This window comes from Colius striatus, chromosome 4 (assembly GCF_028858725.1).
Source record: "Colius striatus isolate bColStr4 chromosome 4, bColStr4.1.hap1, whole genome shotgun sequence".
In the NCBI taxonomy this organism is placed as follows: domain Eukaryota; kingdom Metazoa; phylum Chordata; class Aves; order Coliiformes; family Coliidae; genus Colius; species Colius striatus.
Genome location: NC_084762.1, coordinates 97,032,089 through 97,048,280, shown reverse-complemented (window position 1 = coordinate 97,048,280; position 16,192 = coordinate 97,032,089). Strand labels below are relative to the sequence as shown.

The window sequence follows — 16,192 nt, the reverse complement described above, 5'->3', positions numbered from 1 at the left end:
TGTGCTTCACCTCTGGAACCTGCACTTAGCCCTCCTGATGGCTAGGGAAAAGCAGCAGCCCTGTGTCCTGTGGACTGGGAAGGGATCCCCTTGGATCCTCCTGTCTGCCAGATACACCCACTTTTAACAAAGGTGACACACAGAAGAGACTCAGCCCTTAGGTTCTTATCACCAGACCAAGGCCCTGTGTCCTCCTCAGACAGACCTGCTGCAGCACATCCACTCCTCACTTCACACAGTGCCCTCTGGTAAATCTGTGCCACTGACACGAAGATGAGAAAGGTCAGACTTGTTCAGACTAAAAGCAGACAACGGGACTTCCTCAGACTAGTGAAGAGGGACACAAGAACTCCTCGAGTCAGAGGTGTATCACCTGTAACAGCCCTTGATGGCATCTTATCCCTTCACTACCTGGCAACCTCGATGCCTTCCCGGCCTTTGGACAGTTTCCAGTGGCCTTTGCTGTTCTGTCTCTGCTTAGCAAGAGGACAAGGACAATCAGTGCAGCTCAGCTACCTGAGTGCCCAGAAAGGGCAGGAGCATGTCTATCCCTTCCCAGCTCCACACACTTGTCTGTGTGCCAGGGGGTTTTATTACTCTGGCCAATGTCTCTGTGATCAGGCTGCTCTCATTAGACTCCTCATGTGTCAGCTGGTGCTGCTGTTGTCCTAAATCTCCCCCAGAAACAGTCTTCTTCAGTCCACTCACAGTCCTGTCCCCAAAACCTAGCTGTCCCTAGCCACTGCTCCCAGTCTTGCACCCTCCCTGCTAGATTCCCATCCCCTGACTCAGACTCCCCAGCAACCCTCCCCTTGCAGCTCCCTGTCCCCTGTCTTCCACTACCAAAATAGCTCTCAGGATGCCTGTGATGACTCTGGAGACACACTAGAATATGGGGAAAGCTGCAGAGTTAGTAGTCAATCCCTGGTGAGTTTTGTGGGCTGTTAACTTTGAACACAGACCAAGGCTGGGCTCTTCAATCCATGTACTCAAAGCTCCCTTAAGAAGGTAAAAGGAGCTGTCCCAGTCCTTCCCTTTCAGAGAAGTCCAGGACTGTTTAGAGCACAAGGGAAGAGAATGAAGCTGTGCTGTATTTCTTTAGGGAGCAAAAATCCTTTGGCCAAGTGAGAAATGAGGCACGACCAGGAGACTGTGGCTTTGGCAATGGACCTGCTGGGCTGTACCCTGCCCAGGGCCCTCCTGCTCCCCCCATGCAGACACAACCTGCACTGCAAAGCTCAGGAACCATCACGCCCTGAGCACCTTCCCCATGAACATGGGCAGCTTCAGGGGAGCTGTGGTATACAGGGAACGTACACGATGCTCTGTAGGCACTGCTCTGAACAACCTCAACACCCAGCATCACAGCTCAGCAGCCCCACAGCTCTATCCCAGCACCAGATTTCGCCAGAGACGGAGCAAAACACACCTGGAAGACAATAATGTGTTCCTGCTTTCACTGTAACCAGGCACAAGACTTGAGCTACAGCTGATGCTCGGCATCAAACCTTCTATGACCACACACAGTTCAGCACAGGTGACACCCTCGAGAGCAGAGGTCTGCACTCACAAGCGTGGATGTATTTCCCACCTGTGCATCGCACTGGGGTCTGCCAGAGCCCTGTGGACAGCGAGGCCTTCAGCCACACTCAGGCCCCGAGTTCTGTAAGCCCTGAGCCCCTCACTGCAGGCTGAAGGCACTGCAAGCTATTACCAGGGAATTAGATCTGCTTTTCCTATGAAGCTGCCCACAGATATAAATAGAGCTGCCAATGGGTTTGACTTTTGACTCTACTGGGAGATCTTGTGTTTCCTTCCTGCCACAGGTAGTGCAAACCAACAGCAGGCGACTGGCTGTGTGCCCGTGGTTACAGCTCTCAGTCATGCCTCTGCACCAGGGGAGCACCGAAAGATGAGCAAAACCAACGTAATCTACTCTATCTGTCAACACTCAGGGTCAGGGCTTGATTTTAGGAGGAGGGGGGAGCACTAGCAAGGAGGGAGAGATGCTGTACCAGTTCAAGCCTCCTGCACAAGACGTGAATGCCAGACCAGGGCCAGAGCTCCGCTAAAACTTTGTGCCAGAGCAAATACAACACAGCTCCCAGCCTAGGGATAGAGCAGACAGAAGCCAGCACTGACAAGGCTGTATCAGTGTTTACTCACGCCAGCTCTGTGGTAACACGTGCTCTTACCACAAGAGCTGGATCAGAAACCCACCACCAGCACCAGGAGACAGGGGCTTTCACTCGTAGGCAGCATGCGAGCTTGGGAGGAGGGTCAGGAGACTCAGCAGGCTCTCCTCGCAGGAGGGGGAGCAAGTGACACATCAGGCAGAGACTGAGGTTAGAGGCAGCGGTGAGATCAATATCACTGGCACAAACAGGGAGGGAAACTGAGGCAGGAGCTCCAGAGGAAAGCAGGGGAAGCACTGCGGGACACCCTGCCCAGCTCCACACCGCCCATGGGCAGCCTCCCTCTGCTCCCCTGGCCCCCTGCTCTCTGCAGGGAGACACTCAGACGTGCCCCAAGGGCTTCCCATCCCACAGGTCTCGGGCAGAGGAGCCCTGCAGGGCTGCCCCACAAGGGCCAGCACAGCCCCGGCTGCCACAGGCCGTCCCTGCAGGCAGTGCTCACACGCAGTGCTCGGGGCACGGGGAGGCATTAACTGCACCCAGCCACGGGCAGGGGTACAAACACCAAGATTGGTTCACCAAGCTCTCTCAGAGGGCTCAGGAGCTGATAAAGGACCTCTAAAATTCACCTTCTATGACAGACAAACAGTCCCTGTATGGGGAAGGGCAGGGAGCTGAGCCAGAGCCCTTCCCCGCACGGCCACACTCACCGAGATGACCCGATCTCCTACGTGCAGGATCCCGTCCCGATGGGCTGCGCCTCCCTCTGCAATCCGGGAGATGAAGATCCCCTGAAACACAGGCAGAAGGGTCAGAGCAGCCTGCGCTTCCCCTCCCCACGGCCTGGCTCTCCAGACCCGCTCCCGGGCACCAGGCAGGTCTCAGACCTTTCCCCTTTGCACCCCCTTCCCCTGCCCTGGCTCTTCCCATTCGCTCCTGGCTCCACACAAACCCTCTTCTGCTTCTAGAACCACCTGCAAAACGCCCAGCTGCGGCAGAGCCTTCACGGGGCAGAGAGCCCAGCGCCTGTGTCGGGAGGACAGCGGCGAGATTGAATGTCACTGGCACGGGCTGTGAGCTCCCGCCCCACCTTCTGCACCTTCCCTGACCTACGAGTACGTTCTGGCTTTGGGAGCCCCAGCTGGCACCACGGCACAGGGCCACAGTGTGCTGCTGCAAACTGGCATGGAGCTGGCACTGACCGTGTGCCCAGCCTGGCACGGCACAGAGCTGGTACTGACCGTGTGCCCAGCCTGGCATGGCACAGAGCTGGCACTGACCGTGTCCCCAGCCTGGCACTGGTCATGTCCCCAGCCCAGCAAGGCACAGAGCTGGCACTGACCGTGTCCCCAGCCTGGCACTGGCCATGTCCCCAGCCCAGCAAGGCACAGAGCTGGCACTGACCGTGTCCCCAGCCCGGCACTGGCCATGTCCCCAGCCCAGCAAGGCACAGAGCTGGCACTGACCGTGTCCCCAGCCTGGCACGGCACAGAGCTGGCACTGACCATGTGCCCAGCCTGGCACGGCACAGAGCTGGCACTGACCATGTGCCCAGCCTGGAACGGCACAGAGCTGGCACTGACCGTGTCCCCAGCCTGGCATGGCACAGAGCTGGCACTGACCGTGTGCCCAGCTTGGCAAGGCACAGAGCTGGCACTGACCGTGTCCCCAGCCCGGCACTGGCCATGTCCCCAGCCCAGCAAGGCACAGAGCTGGCACTGACCGTGTCCCCAGCCCGGCACTGGCCATGTCCCCAGCCCAGCAAGGCACAGAGCTGGCACTGACCGTGTCCCCAGCCTGGCACGGCACAGAGCTGGCACTGACCATGTGCCCAGCCTGGCACGGCACAGAGCTGGCACTGACCATGTGCCCAGCCTGGAACGGCACAGAGCTGGCACTGACCGTGTCCCCAGCCTGGCATGGCACAGAGCTGGCACTGACCGTGTGCCCAGCTTGGCAAGGCACAGAGCTGGTACTGACCATGTGCCCAGCCTGGCAAGGCACAGAGCTGGCACTGACCGTGTGCCCAGCCTGGCACGGCACAGAGCTGGCACTGACCGTGTCCCCAGCCTGGCATGGCACAGAGCTGGCACTGACCGTGTCCCCAGCCTGGCAAGGCACAGAGCTGGCACTGACCATGTGCCCAGCCTGGCACGGCACAGAGCTGGCACTGACCGTGTGCCCAGCCCGGCACGGCACAGAGCTGGCACTGACCGTGTCCCCAGCCTGGCATGGCACAGAGCTGGCACTGACCGTGTCCCCAGCCCGGTAACAGCACAGAGCCGGCACTGACCATGTGCCCAGCCTGGCACGGCACAGAGCTGGCACTGACCGTGTCCCCAGCCTGGCACGGCACAGAGCTGGCACTGACCGTGTGCCCAGCTTGGCACGGCACAGAGCTGGTACTGACCGTGTGCCCAGCCTGGCACGGCACAGAGCTGGCACTGACCGTGTGCCCAGCCTGGCACGGCACAGAGCTGGCACTGACCGTGTCCCCAGCCTGGCACGGCACAGAGCTGGCACTGACCGTGTGCCCAGCTTGGCACGGCACAGAGCTGGCACTGACCATGTGCCCAGCCCGGCACGGCACAGAGCTGGCACTGACCGTGTCCCCAGCCTGGCACGGCACAGAGCTGGCACTGACCGTGTCCCCAGCCCGGTAACAGCACAGAGCCGGCACTGACCGTGTCCCCAGCCTGGCATGGCACAGAGCTGGCACTGACCGTGTCCCCAGCCCGGTAACAGCACAGAGCCGGCACTGACCATGTGCCCAGCCTGGCACGGCACAGAGCTGGCACTGACCGTGTCCCCAGCCTGGCATGGCACAGAGCTGGCACTGACCGTGTGCCCAGCTTGGCACGGCACAGAGCTGGTACTGACCATGTGCCCAGCCCGGCACGGCACAGAGCTGGCACTGACCGTGTGCCCAGCTTGGCACGGCACAGAGCTGGTACTGACCGTGTGCCCAGCCCAGCACTGACCGTGTCCCCAGCCCGGTATGGCACAGAGCCGGCACTGACCGTGTCCCCAGCCCGGTATGGCACAGAGCCGGCACTGACCGTGTCCCCAGCCCGGTAACAGCACAGAGCCGGCACTGACCGTGTCCCCAGCCTGGCATGGCACAGAGCTGGCACTGACCGTGTCCCCAGCCCGGTAACAGCACAGAGCCGGCACTGACCATGTGCCCAGCCTGGCACGGCACAGAGCCGGCACTGACCGTGTCCCCAGCCTGGCACGGCACAGAGCTGGCACTGACCGTGTGCCCAGCTTGGCACGGCACAGAGCTGGTACTGACCATGTGCCCAGCCCGGCACGGCACAGAGCTGGCACTGACCGTGTGCCCAGCTTGGCACGGCACAGAGCTGGCACTGACCATGTGCCCAGCCCGGCACGGCACAGAGCTGGTACTGACCGTGTGCCCAGCCCAGCACTGACCGTGTGCCCAGCCCGGTATGGCACAGAGCCGGCACTGACCGTGTGCCCAGCGCAGCACTGACCGTGTCCCCAGCCCGGTATGGCACAGAGCCGGCACTGACCGTGTCCCCAGCCCAGCACTGACCGTGTCCCCAGCCCGGTACGGCGTGGAGCCTTTGCCGCCGGCGATGCTGAAGCCCAGCCCCTTCTCGTTGCGCATGAGGCAGGTGGAGTATCTCTCGGTGGGCGCCGCTCCCTCGGGCTGCTCGGGGAAGCGCAGCCCCCCTCTCCTCTCCCGCGGGCTGTAGTCGTCCTCGGGCCGCAGCGGTGTGACGGTGATGGCATTCTCGGGCTCCACCATCCGCTCCCGCAGCACCGTCATGGACACCGAGCTCCCCGAGCCTCGCAGGGCCTCCACGGCCACGTGGTGCTCGGCGCAGTGCAGGGACACGCCGTTCACCTGCGGACACACAGCATGGCCCTTACTGCGGGGAGCCCTTCCGAGAGCTGCCCGGGCAGCATGGCCCATCCCCTGCAGCACGGCCCATCCCCTGCAGCACGGCCCATCCCCTGCAGCATGGCCCATACATCTCCTACAGCACGGCCCATCTCCTACAGCATGGCCCATCTCCTACAGCACGGCCCATCTCCTACAGCATGGCCCATCTCCTACAGCATGGCCCATCTCCTACAGCACGGCCCATCTCCTGCAGCATGGCCCATACATCTCCTGCAGCATGGCCCATCTCCTACAGCATGGCCCATACATCTCCTGCAGCATGGCCCATCTCCTACAGCATGGCCCATCTCCTACAGCACGGCCCATCTCCTGCAGCATGGCCCATACATCTCCTGCAGCATGGCCCATCTCCTACAGCATGGCCCATACATCTCCTGCAGCATGGCCCATCTCCTACAGCATGGCCCATCTCCTACAGCATGGCCCATACATCTCCTGCAGCATGGCCCATACATCTCCTGCAGCATGGCCCATACATCTCCTGCAGCATGGCCCATCTCCTGCAGCATGGCCCATACATCTCCTGCAGCATGGCCCATCTCCTACAGCATGGCCCATCTCCTACAGCATGGCCCATACATCTCCTACAGCATGGCCCATACATCTCCTGCAGCATGGCCCATACATCCCCTGCAGCACGGCCCATCCCTGCCAGGACGCTCAGGCCTCACTTGCTCCCTGCACTCCTGCAGCACAGGAGGCTCCCACAACATGCGCTGCCTGCCCCAGGTCAGGGCAGCCCCTGCCAAACATAGTAAAGGCCTCTCCAGAGGAATTCCCATCACAGCTTTCATTACTGAGCCACACTCTACATCCCCACTCGAGGGGGAAGGAGGTGTTCCCTGCACTTCATGGGCAGTGAGAGTGGAGCCCAGGGCTGATGGGCCTCAGCCACATCTTACTTGTGGAGATAAGAGAGTCTTTTAGCAGGAACAGGACAAGCCTGTGTGTTACACTGTGGGGGTACACTCACTTTTGCAGCAGGTACAGATGGATGGGCATAGTGGGAAGTGAATCAGAAGGGAAACAAACAAGAGTCTTTTTTTCCCCAAAGCTGTAACTGAAGAGGACTCTATTTTAGATGAAAAAGCAGGGTGCCATTAATCTAACTGTTGAGAAAGGGAATAAACATTCACCCCTCAAAACCTTTGAGATCCGACTCTGTTTTGGAAGCCAGCCTGCAGAGAGTGCAGTGTGATGCACATAGCACAAGGATGCTCTTAAGGTGACACTTAAAGCCCTGAAACACCCTTGAGACCAGGCCACATCAAGTGCATATTCCTTTTTGAAGTTAAACTTCATGGAACCATCAAGACAATCCAATGACAACTGCAGAAGCAAACAAGGCAACTTCTGAAACTCCAGCATCGAGTTTTGTTCATGAAGCAATATAAAACCCTCTCATTACAGACCCATGTAGCACTTAATTTGACTTCTTCCATGGTCAATGCCACGTCAGCGCACGAGATACCCAGAGACATCACACTGTGCTGCACAAACACAGGCCAGTGCCTCAAACACAGGTCACCTACTCCTCTGCACTGCCCAGCACTGCAGTGACATCTGTTCCCTCCATAGTGTGATCCATCCTTCCCCCAGTGCACCTCAGCCCTGTACGATCAACCACGCCTTTACAGAAGCTGAGACAGGCCAGTGTGGCACTTGGCTGGCTCCTTGGCTCAGGAGTGATCTGACAAAGGCTGCCTTTGCCCCACAGGTGAAAGTAGATGTGTAGAGGCTGTGGGGCACATGGGCACATGCTGCTCAGTTACACAACGCTTCAGAGCTGGGGAGAGTGAATGCAGGAGTAAGTTCTGTCCTTATAAAGCAGCAGATTGATGGCAGTGGTAATGTCAACCAAATATGTTTACTCTTGCACAGCTCTGGTGCAAACCAGTACGATGCAAGTAAATGCCAGACAAGGCTTCTTCCTCCACTCTAGCCCCTAGAAGCATTTACTTCTTCACAGTAGCTGTGTTCTTACCTCCAGAAGCTTGTCCCCGACACGAACTCCTGCACGAGCTGCAGGACCCTCTTCTGACACACGGGAAATAAAGATGCCCTGGGAAAAAAAGAACTTGTTAAGAACAGGTGGAGCCCATTCCTCAGCCCTCCAAGGTGTAAAGAGACAACTCCACTCCCTTCAACGTAAGGGAAAGGGGAAATCCCTCCCCAGTCCTGTACCCTGGGTATGAGGACAGGGCAGACACATCACCCTGTTCAGCAGCTGGCAGAAAGGGGAAAGAAATCCCATTGCAGGGATAATCACCCACAGGTGACAAAGGGCAAAAGAGAATGACACTTTCACCCCTTTCCAGTGGGATGAGAACATGATGCTGCTGATGCCACTACAGCTATGGAACACAACTCCTGCTGTTTGACTTGCAAGACCCAGGCAGCAGGATGCAGATGGGACAGAACCAGCTGCTCTCGTTGCTCTCTCTGTGGTTTGCAGCAGGAAGGTGCAGCAAGTGATGATGACACTCAACTGAGTGCATGGATCTGCTGAAGGGCAGGAAGGGGCTGCAGAGGGCCCTGGGCAGGCTGGAGCTGAGGGCAACGGGCTGAGGTTGCCCAAGGGCAAGTGCTGGGTCCAGGCTGGGGCAGAGGGGCTGGAAGCTGCTGCAGGGAAAGGGCCTGGGGGGGTTGGTGCCAGGGGCTGAACAGGAGCCAGCAGCGTGCCCAGGGGGGCAAGAAGGCCAGTGGCAACCTGGCTGGGCTCAGCAGTGGGGTGGCAGCAGCCCCAGGGCAGGGATTGTCCCCCTGTGCTGGGCCCTGGGGAGGCTGCAGCTCCAGGGCTGTGCTCAGTGCTGGGCCCCTCACTCCCTGCCACAGGGACACTGAGGGGCTGCAGCTCCAGGGCTGTGCTCAGTGCTGGGCCCCTCACTCCCTGCCACAGGGACACTGAGGGGCTGCAGCTCCAGGGCTGTGCTCAGTGCTGGGCCCCTCACTCACTGCCACAGGGACACTGAGGGGCTGCAGCTCCAGGGCTGTGCTCAGTGCTGGGCCCCTCACTCACTGCCACAGGGACACTGAGGGGCTGCAGCTCCAGGGCTGTGCTCAGGGCTGGGCCCCTCACTCCCTGCCACAGGGACACTGAGGGGCTGCAGCTCCAGGGCTGTGCTCAGTGCTGGGCCCCTCACTCACTGCCACAGGGACACTGAGGGGCTGCAGCGGGGCCAGAGCCGGGCACTGAGCTGGGGAAGGGGCTGGAGCACAAGTGCTGTGAGGAGCAGCTGAGGGAATGGGGGTGTTGAGCGTGGAGAAGAGGAGCCTGAGGGCACACAGGAGCTCTCTGCAGCTCCCTCACAGGAGGCTGTGGCCTGGGGAGGGATCAGTCTGTGCTCCCAAGCAACAGGACAAGAGAAATAGCCTCAAGTTGCCCCAGGGGAGGCTGAGGCTGGAGCTGAGGCAGAACTGTTTCCCTGAGAGGGGTGTCAGCCCCTGTGCCAGGCTGCCCAGGGAGCTGGGGCAGTGCCCAGCCCTGGAGGGATCTCAAAGCCCTGGAGCTGAGGTGCTGAAGGCTGTGGGGTCAATGGTGGTCTTGGCAGGGTGAGGGGAGGGCTGGGACTGCAGCAGCTCAAAGGGCTTCTCCAGCCCAAATCATTCTGTGAATCTGTGGGTTGTGCTTGAGAGACAAAAGCCTGCTCAGCCCTGCCTGGCCCTGCTCAGCCCCCTGCTGCTCCCACCTTGCTCAGAGCACAGCCCAGCCACAAACCGCCACTGACAGACATCCAGAGACGTCTGTGTCAGCCACAGAGAACCAGCCACACAGCGCAGGGTCTTACCTCGTCATCACCCTTATAGGGGGTGGAGCCCTTGCCCCCCGCGATGCTGATGCCCAGACCCCCTGTCTGCCGCACGATTGTCAGTGTCAACTGGAAGCAGAAGGGACAGAGGTTACTGGTCAGCACAGACCAGGAGAATGTCCAAAACATCTTGATGGCTACTTAGGGAGTAAACCCACGAGCATCAGCTTTGTCTGCAGGCATCTGCTCGCACATCTGTGGCCGCTGTGGTATCTGTGCCTCAAAGGCTCCGAAGTCACACCACACTTAAACAAATCCCTTCTTGGCTGAGTCCTGACCTGTATCTCCAGACCAAGGGTCAGTTTGCCTGTAATGAACACATCAGAAGGAGATGTCCACCACAAAGTAAACTGAGCAGCAGTGGGATGGGACTGGGCAAAGAAACAGGGATGGTGTTTGCATCACAGCCCAGCTTTACCCCACGGCTCCCTTTGGGGTGCAATCCCACACCGCTGCTGGGAGACTCGGGGTCAGCCCAAGGCAGTGTGTGGTAACGAGAATGGCATCTCTTCCAGGGTACCCTGGGCAGACACTTGGCTTTGCTCTACTATGGAAATCAACGTGGAAATCTGCTTTGTGCAGCCAGCTCCTTCCTCCTCTTCCCTCCACGCTGCCAGGCTCAGCGTTGCAGCCGTGCAATCCAGAAGCCTCTTTTCCTTCCTATCTCCCATCTCTGCACACCAAATTATGCCCTTTTTCAAGAGCAAAACGTTTGCTCTACCTCAAATTGAAATTGCTTATAATCAGGACATCAACTGCTGACGTGAAGGAAGACAGGGAGCACACGGTGGGACAGAGGGAAAGGAATGGGATAGAGAAGACTCTCTCTCAAGGATCTGTCAGGGCTAAGGAGCTAGTGAGGAAAAGTGACAGAAATGTACACAGACGCCTGGAGAGAATGAAATTTGCTGTCCTCCAGATGTCCCTTCTCTGGAAACAAAGCCCAGAAGGGAGAGCGGCTGCTGCAGAGCTGTCTGTCTTCCATGGCAGGGCTGCTCGGCCTCGGGCAGGCCACAGCGTGGGCAGCAAACAACCAGGAGACTCGCTTTCCTTGACTCAAATCCTTCTTCACTTTCTACAATGACAGAAGCAATAGCTCTTGGGGCTTCACGTTCTGCTAAGCCTAAAACAAAACCCAAACCACCACCACAAACAGAATGAAAGTGACATTCCTTGCGCTTCCCTTTGGTGCCCAACCAACAGCAACACAGAGCTGCTGGGACCTGCACCGGGAAACCCCTGGTTCTACACAGAAGCACAGTGTCTCCTGTGCAAGACCTTGAGGCCAGGTAAAATCCAAGCACTGAAGGGCAAGGAGCATTCAGCAGAGACAGGGAAATGTGGCGGTCACCAGAATCACATCACTGGAAATGCGCCTTAAAACCTGTTACAGCAGGAGGCTGGTGCTTCTGCACGAAGAGCTGCAGTAGGATCTAACTGCCAGCACCACGGCTTTTGTCTTGCAGTCTCGTTGGGTTCTGACAAAGCTCTGAAGACTGATGTCTATGTTCAACACAAAAACTTCTCATGACAACAGAAAACTCGGTGTCTAGACAAGGACTGGAGAGTACTCTAACAGGATTTGGGTATTTCCCAGCCAGTCAGGGCCTGACCCAGCACGACAGGACTGCTGGTTTTGACAATGAACAAGGAAGAGAAAATGTCCCTGGTTACAGAAAGTCCCTTTCAGTTGCACTGAGAGGTGCTGGTGTGAACTGAGAGGTAAACCACAAACCCCATGGATTTGTACAGACACCAGACTGAAAATATGGGTGAACTGCCAGAAAAAGGCAACTGGACCGAGGGTTCAGAACCTTCTGCCTATTGACACACACTGAAAAGGTAAAAAGAAGGAGCCAGAGCTAATTAAACTTGACAGACACTGCCAGAGCAGCAGCAAATGGGCTTGAACTGGACAGAAAGGTATTTAGACTGGAAAGATTTCAAACTCCCAGTGCAAACTAGTTCTCACACAAAACCAGCGCTGTAACAAACTAAGCTGGTGAATGAAAAGAACAACTGACATGAATATGAACCTGAGAAAGGAGGAACTGGACCCCCAGTAGCCTACAAAAGCCTTTCACCACTTCACATTCCAGCCCAGACACCACTTTTTCCACTCAACCAGTAAGTTACTTCCTTCCAAAAGTGTGTCTGCCCCCAGGCTGCTTCAGAGCTGCCTGGAGCTGGAACCATGGCCAAGAACTGCCCTGGCAGCAGGCACAGCACAGCTCCCACCCCTGCAATCACTTGCCAGGGATTTTCCTGCATATTGGTTCTCTTCTTGCACTTGATCCCCTGTGATCCACCCACCAACAGAACAACTGATCTGTGACACTCCTCGCCTGGAAGCATGCTGCCCAGCTGACCCTGCCTCCCGCCTTTGCAGAAAGGGCAAACCCTCAACAGGGGGGCAACAAACTAGAGAGAGGGGCACCCATGTCCTCCAGAGAAAAGTGCTCCTGGGGAAGGAGAAAAGGGAAAAAGTTGCCACTTCAGCCTTGAGTTGTCATCTCCCAATGCCCACTGATGGCCAGGGGGAAACCCAACTATCACTGACGGCACCAAAGCAGAAGCCAAGCAAGCAGCTCTATCTCCTTCTCCTCTGTCCCCCTCAGTCCCACCTGTACGTCTCCAGGGAACACACTGAGGACTGAGTTCAACTTGGTTTTCACACATTTTCACTAAGCCCATCACTTCAGAGATTCACTGGATGGAGTGAGATCCCCAGTGCACACCATTCTGGAGAAGGTGGGGATGGTCACACGTGGACAGGCTGACTTCCCAGCAGCATCCCAGGGCAGCAGAGTACAGCCCAACAGACCCGACACGCAGCTCAGCACCATGATTTGCACCTTGCCCTTGGCAGGGGCACAGCAGACACAGAGGCAGCGATGTGGACACTCACAGGATGCAACTGCCAAAGCATGGAGCTGCTGTACCTCAGACCCTGCTGAAAGACCAAGTCCTTCCTCCAAAGGTGGGGGCTTTAGGGCTTTATTGCCATAAGGCAGCAATTTTCTGCACACACAGGCAGCTTTTTATAACTTGCTGTATATCTGGAGGCATAGAAGTGTCTAATCCCTGCATTTACATCACATGGAACTTGAAGTGAGACTGGATTGTCCTGAGACAGAAAGGCAAACATGGGATGAATCCTTCTGATCTGTACCTGGACAGAGGTGTGATGATGTACAGCCATCCCAGGGAGGGGATGAACCACACCTCACTCCCACAACGTAATATCATCAGTAAGGAGCCAAAAGGATCTCCAATATGCCCACAAAGCATTTATAAAACTCTGGGATCCTGAAACAGCCTTTCCATCGTGCTGTTGGACCGAGACTGCACGGGATGGTGCCTGTGGCCATCGGCTCGTCAGCCCAGCTCCAGAAGAACACAGGTCTCTTACCAGGCACGCTGAAAGAGCACTCGTGCCAAACAGCTGCACTGCGTGAGGAGCAGGTCTCAAAAGGCATCATCACCTCTAGCTCAGCCTTTGACAAGAGTCTAAATTCAGAGTAACAGAAAAATTTAACAGGCAGATTTGTGTAAGGCACGAAACTTGTTTTCACAAGACACTGAGACACCAGACAGTGCTGGGCCCAGGGGTGTGTTCCACACGCTAAGAGCCAGCAGAGGTGAAGTATGAGCCAGCAGTGAAGAACCAAGGAGGAGGCTTCTGCCAAGAACTGCACCCAGCCTGATCTCACACCAAACCACTGACAGTGAAAACGCTCCTGGTTCTGTAGGAGGGAGCCTGGGATCCTTCAGATACGGCAGGGGAAGCCACAGACATCTTTTTTATCCCTTCATGCCATTAGTAACTTTCTAGGAAATGCTTATTCCATGTCTGTAACAACAAAGGAACTGGGGATTCTCAATGTGTGACATTGCAGCAGCAGGCTCTGAAAAATGCACAAGATCCTAAACTGCAGATGTGCAAAGGCATAAACCATCCAGAGATCCTAAACTGCAGATGTGCAAAGGCATAAACCATCCAGAGATCCTAAACTGCAGATGTGCAAAGGCATAAACCATCCAGAGATCCTAAACTACAGATGTACAAAGGCATAAACCATCCAGAGATCCTAAACTGCAGATGTGCAAAGGCATAAACCATCCAGAGATCCTAAACTGCAGATGTACAAAGGCATAAACCATCCAGAGATCCTAAACTACACGCAGGTTCCAAAGAAACCTAAGGACAAACTTCTTCCCTGTTGAGGTGAGGGAGCACTGGCAGGGGCTGCCCAGATGGGCTGTGGAGTCTCCTCTGGAGACATCCCAACCCAGCTGGATGAGTCCCTGTGTGCCCTGCTCTAGGTGCTGCTCTGGCAGGGGGGCTGCACTGGATGAGCTCTGCAGGTCCCTCTCAGCCCTTGAGATGCTGTGATAATAAGGACCTGGGAAAATACCAGTGAAGGGATGACCAAGTCTCGCTGAGGTCTGTGCTCCCTGCTGCCCCAAGGAAGCCCCTCACACCCTCCCCTGCAGACATCTCACTGGCATCACAGCCAGCTCCCTGCGTTGCTTTTTCCAGGAACACCTCCACTTACACATCAGCGCAAGAGACACACAGGAGCCCAGGAGCCTGAGGCACTGACTCACCAGGAAAGATTAGAAGAGCTAAATCTGTCTGGCTTCAGTAAGCAGTAACTCGTGAGGGCGAGGGAACAGGCTGAAAATACCGGTGAGCACGTGGAAGGTGGGAGATTCCTGCATGAGCTGCTGGGAACTAAATTAAACACGAACCACAGAGGAGAGATCCTGCCCTGGCAGAGGAGCAGGAGCAGAGCAGCCTGCTGGGCATGAGCTGGAGACTCTCTGCCTCTGACGGTGTTCCATCCTCTGCTGGGGTGGAGTTTGGTAACCAAGGCAATAGATACTTGCAAGGCAGAGATGGTAGGGTACAGACCAGAGGAGCCAGGCACTGTGCTGCCCTGTTACTGAACACCTCCCCATCCCACTCAGTACCAACCAGAGAGAGTCTGCCAGCCCCAGTGACTGGCAGCAGCACGAACAGCAGACAGGAGACCTGCAGTGCTGAGTGCTCTGGTGTGCTCCTGCAGATCTTGGTCCCCACAGAGCTTCCATGGCAGTGAACAACATTTCATTAAGTGAGGATGAAGAAAGGATGTGTTTTAAAAAAACCCTAAATATGACAACTTTTGAACCATAAACTGAAAACCAGCTGTATGCAGATACAGTGAGATGAATATCTACAGACAGAGACACGTAGCTGCCATATAGACACATCTCACTGGTGTAGATGAACACTGATATCTATATCTGTGTGTCTCTATGGAGAAAGGGTTTCATCTGGATAGAAGCAAAAACATTTACAGTGGGAACAATCATTCACTGGAACAAACTCCCCGGGATGTGGTAGAGCTCCCCTCAGTGGAGGTTTCAAGATGTGGCTGCTCAGGGTGTTAGCTAACCTCACCCAGCTCTCCTTCCCACAAAGGCCTTTCGAGGGCCCCTCCAACACGGGCTCTTTTCTCATTGTGGTAAGTTCTCTCGTTACTGAATTCCAGAAACAGGGATTTAAGAAGCTGGCACCTCCTCCTCACCTCTGTGGGCACCCAGGTTTGCCTCGGGCATGGAAAGGCCACCAGCAAAAAGGGAGGATCCTGAAGGGAACTGGGCTGGCTAAAGCATGGATCAACAGGACTGAGTCCCTCTGCAAATGGAAACATTTGTCTTCTTAGGTAAGGAGAAACCAAGAACTGGACGAAGCTGGTGAGCCCTGTGGTGTTCCCAGAACTGGAAACGGGACGAGGCCCTGGACAAGGAAACGCTGCAGATGCTGCTGGAGTGAGCGACCCTGAAACACGTTGTGTTCGTTCCTCTCTTCAGCAGTAAAGAGCCTTTACTCCTCCTGTTACTGATTCTTTTTTGTGTGGTGAAATCCACGGCACAGCAATTCATTTTGCATCATTCCACCTACAAAACTGCACTTAGGATCTCCTCTCAACCCAATGATGTCTTACAGTTCTAAAGGACCATTTCAGACAACTGAAAGACTGAAAGGACTGGAGAATTTACAGCTCTCTTCTAAAATCTGTTTCACCTTTGTGCTGCTAAGGGCAGGCAGCACAGCAGGGGCCAGAGTTTGTCCAAGGAGACAAACGGAAAACTCTTGCACTAAACCTGGCATCACTCATTTTAAAACACACAAGTGGAGCCATTTTTAAATACATCAACAGTGTGGAGGACAAAACTCACTTGGTGTTGGACACAGGAACGAAAGTTAGGTAGCTAAAGAGAATACTCATCCATGAACAGAAACTACCACCCCTGAAGTGGAA

The 16,192-nt window shown here is 56.2% G+C and overlaps 1 protein-coding gene across 12 annotated transcripts in view; it reads right to left on the bottom strand.

Annotated features, from left to right (window-relative positions):
- Positions 1-16,192, bottom strand: part of SCRIB (scribble planar cell polarity protein) — a 111,827-nt gene that overhangs the window by 51,676 nt on the left and 43,959 nt on the right. For all 12 annotated transcript variants that reach the window (XM_061994588.1, XM_061994577.1, XM_061994579.1 and 9 more), the window contains 4 exons: positions 9,858-9,947; positions 8,054-8,131; positions 5,695-6,009; positions 2,846-2,926 (listed from right to left, as the gene is read on the bottom strand). In XM_061994588.1, coding sequence (XP_061850572.1) covers positions 2,846-2,926; positions 5,695-6,009; positions 8,054-8,131; positions 9,858-9,947 — 564 coding nt within the window. The remainder of the gene's footprint in view (positions 1-2,845; positions 2,927-5,694; positions 6,010-8,053; positions 8,132-9,857; positions 9,948-16,192) is intronic.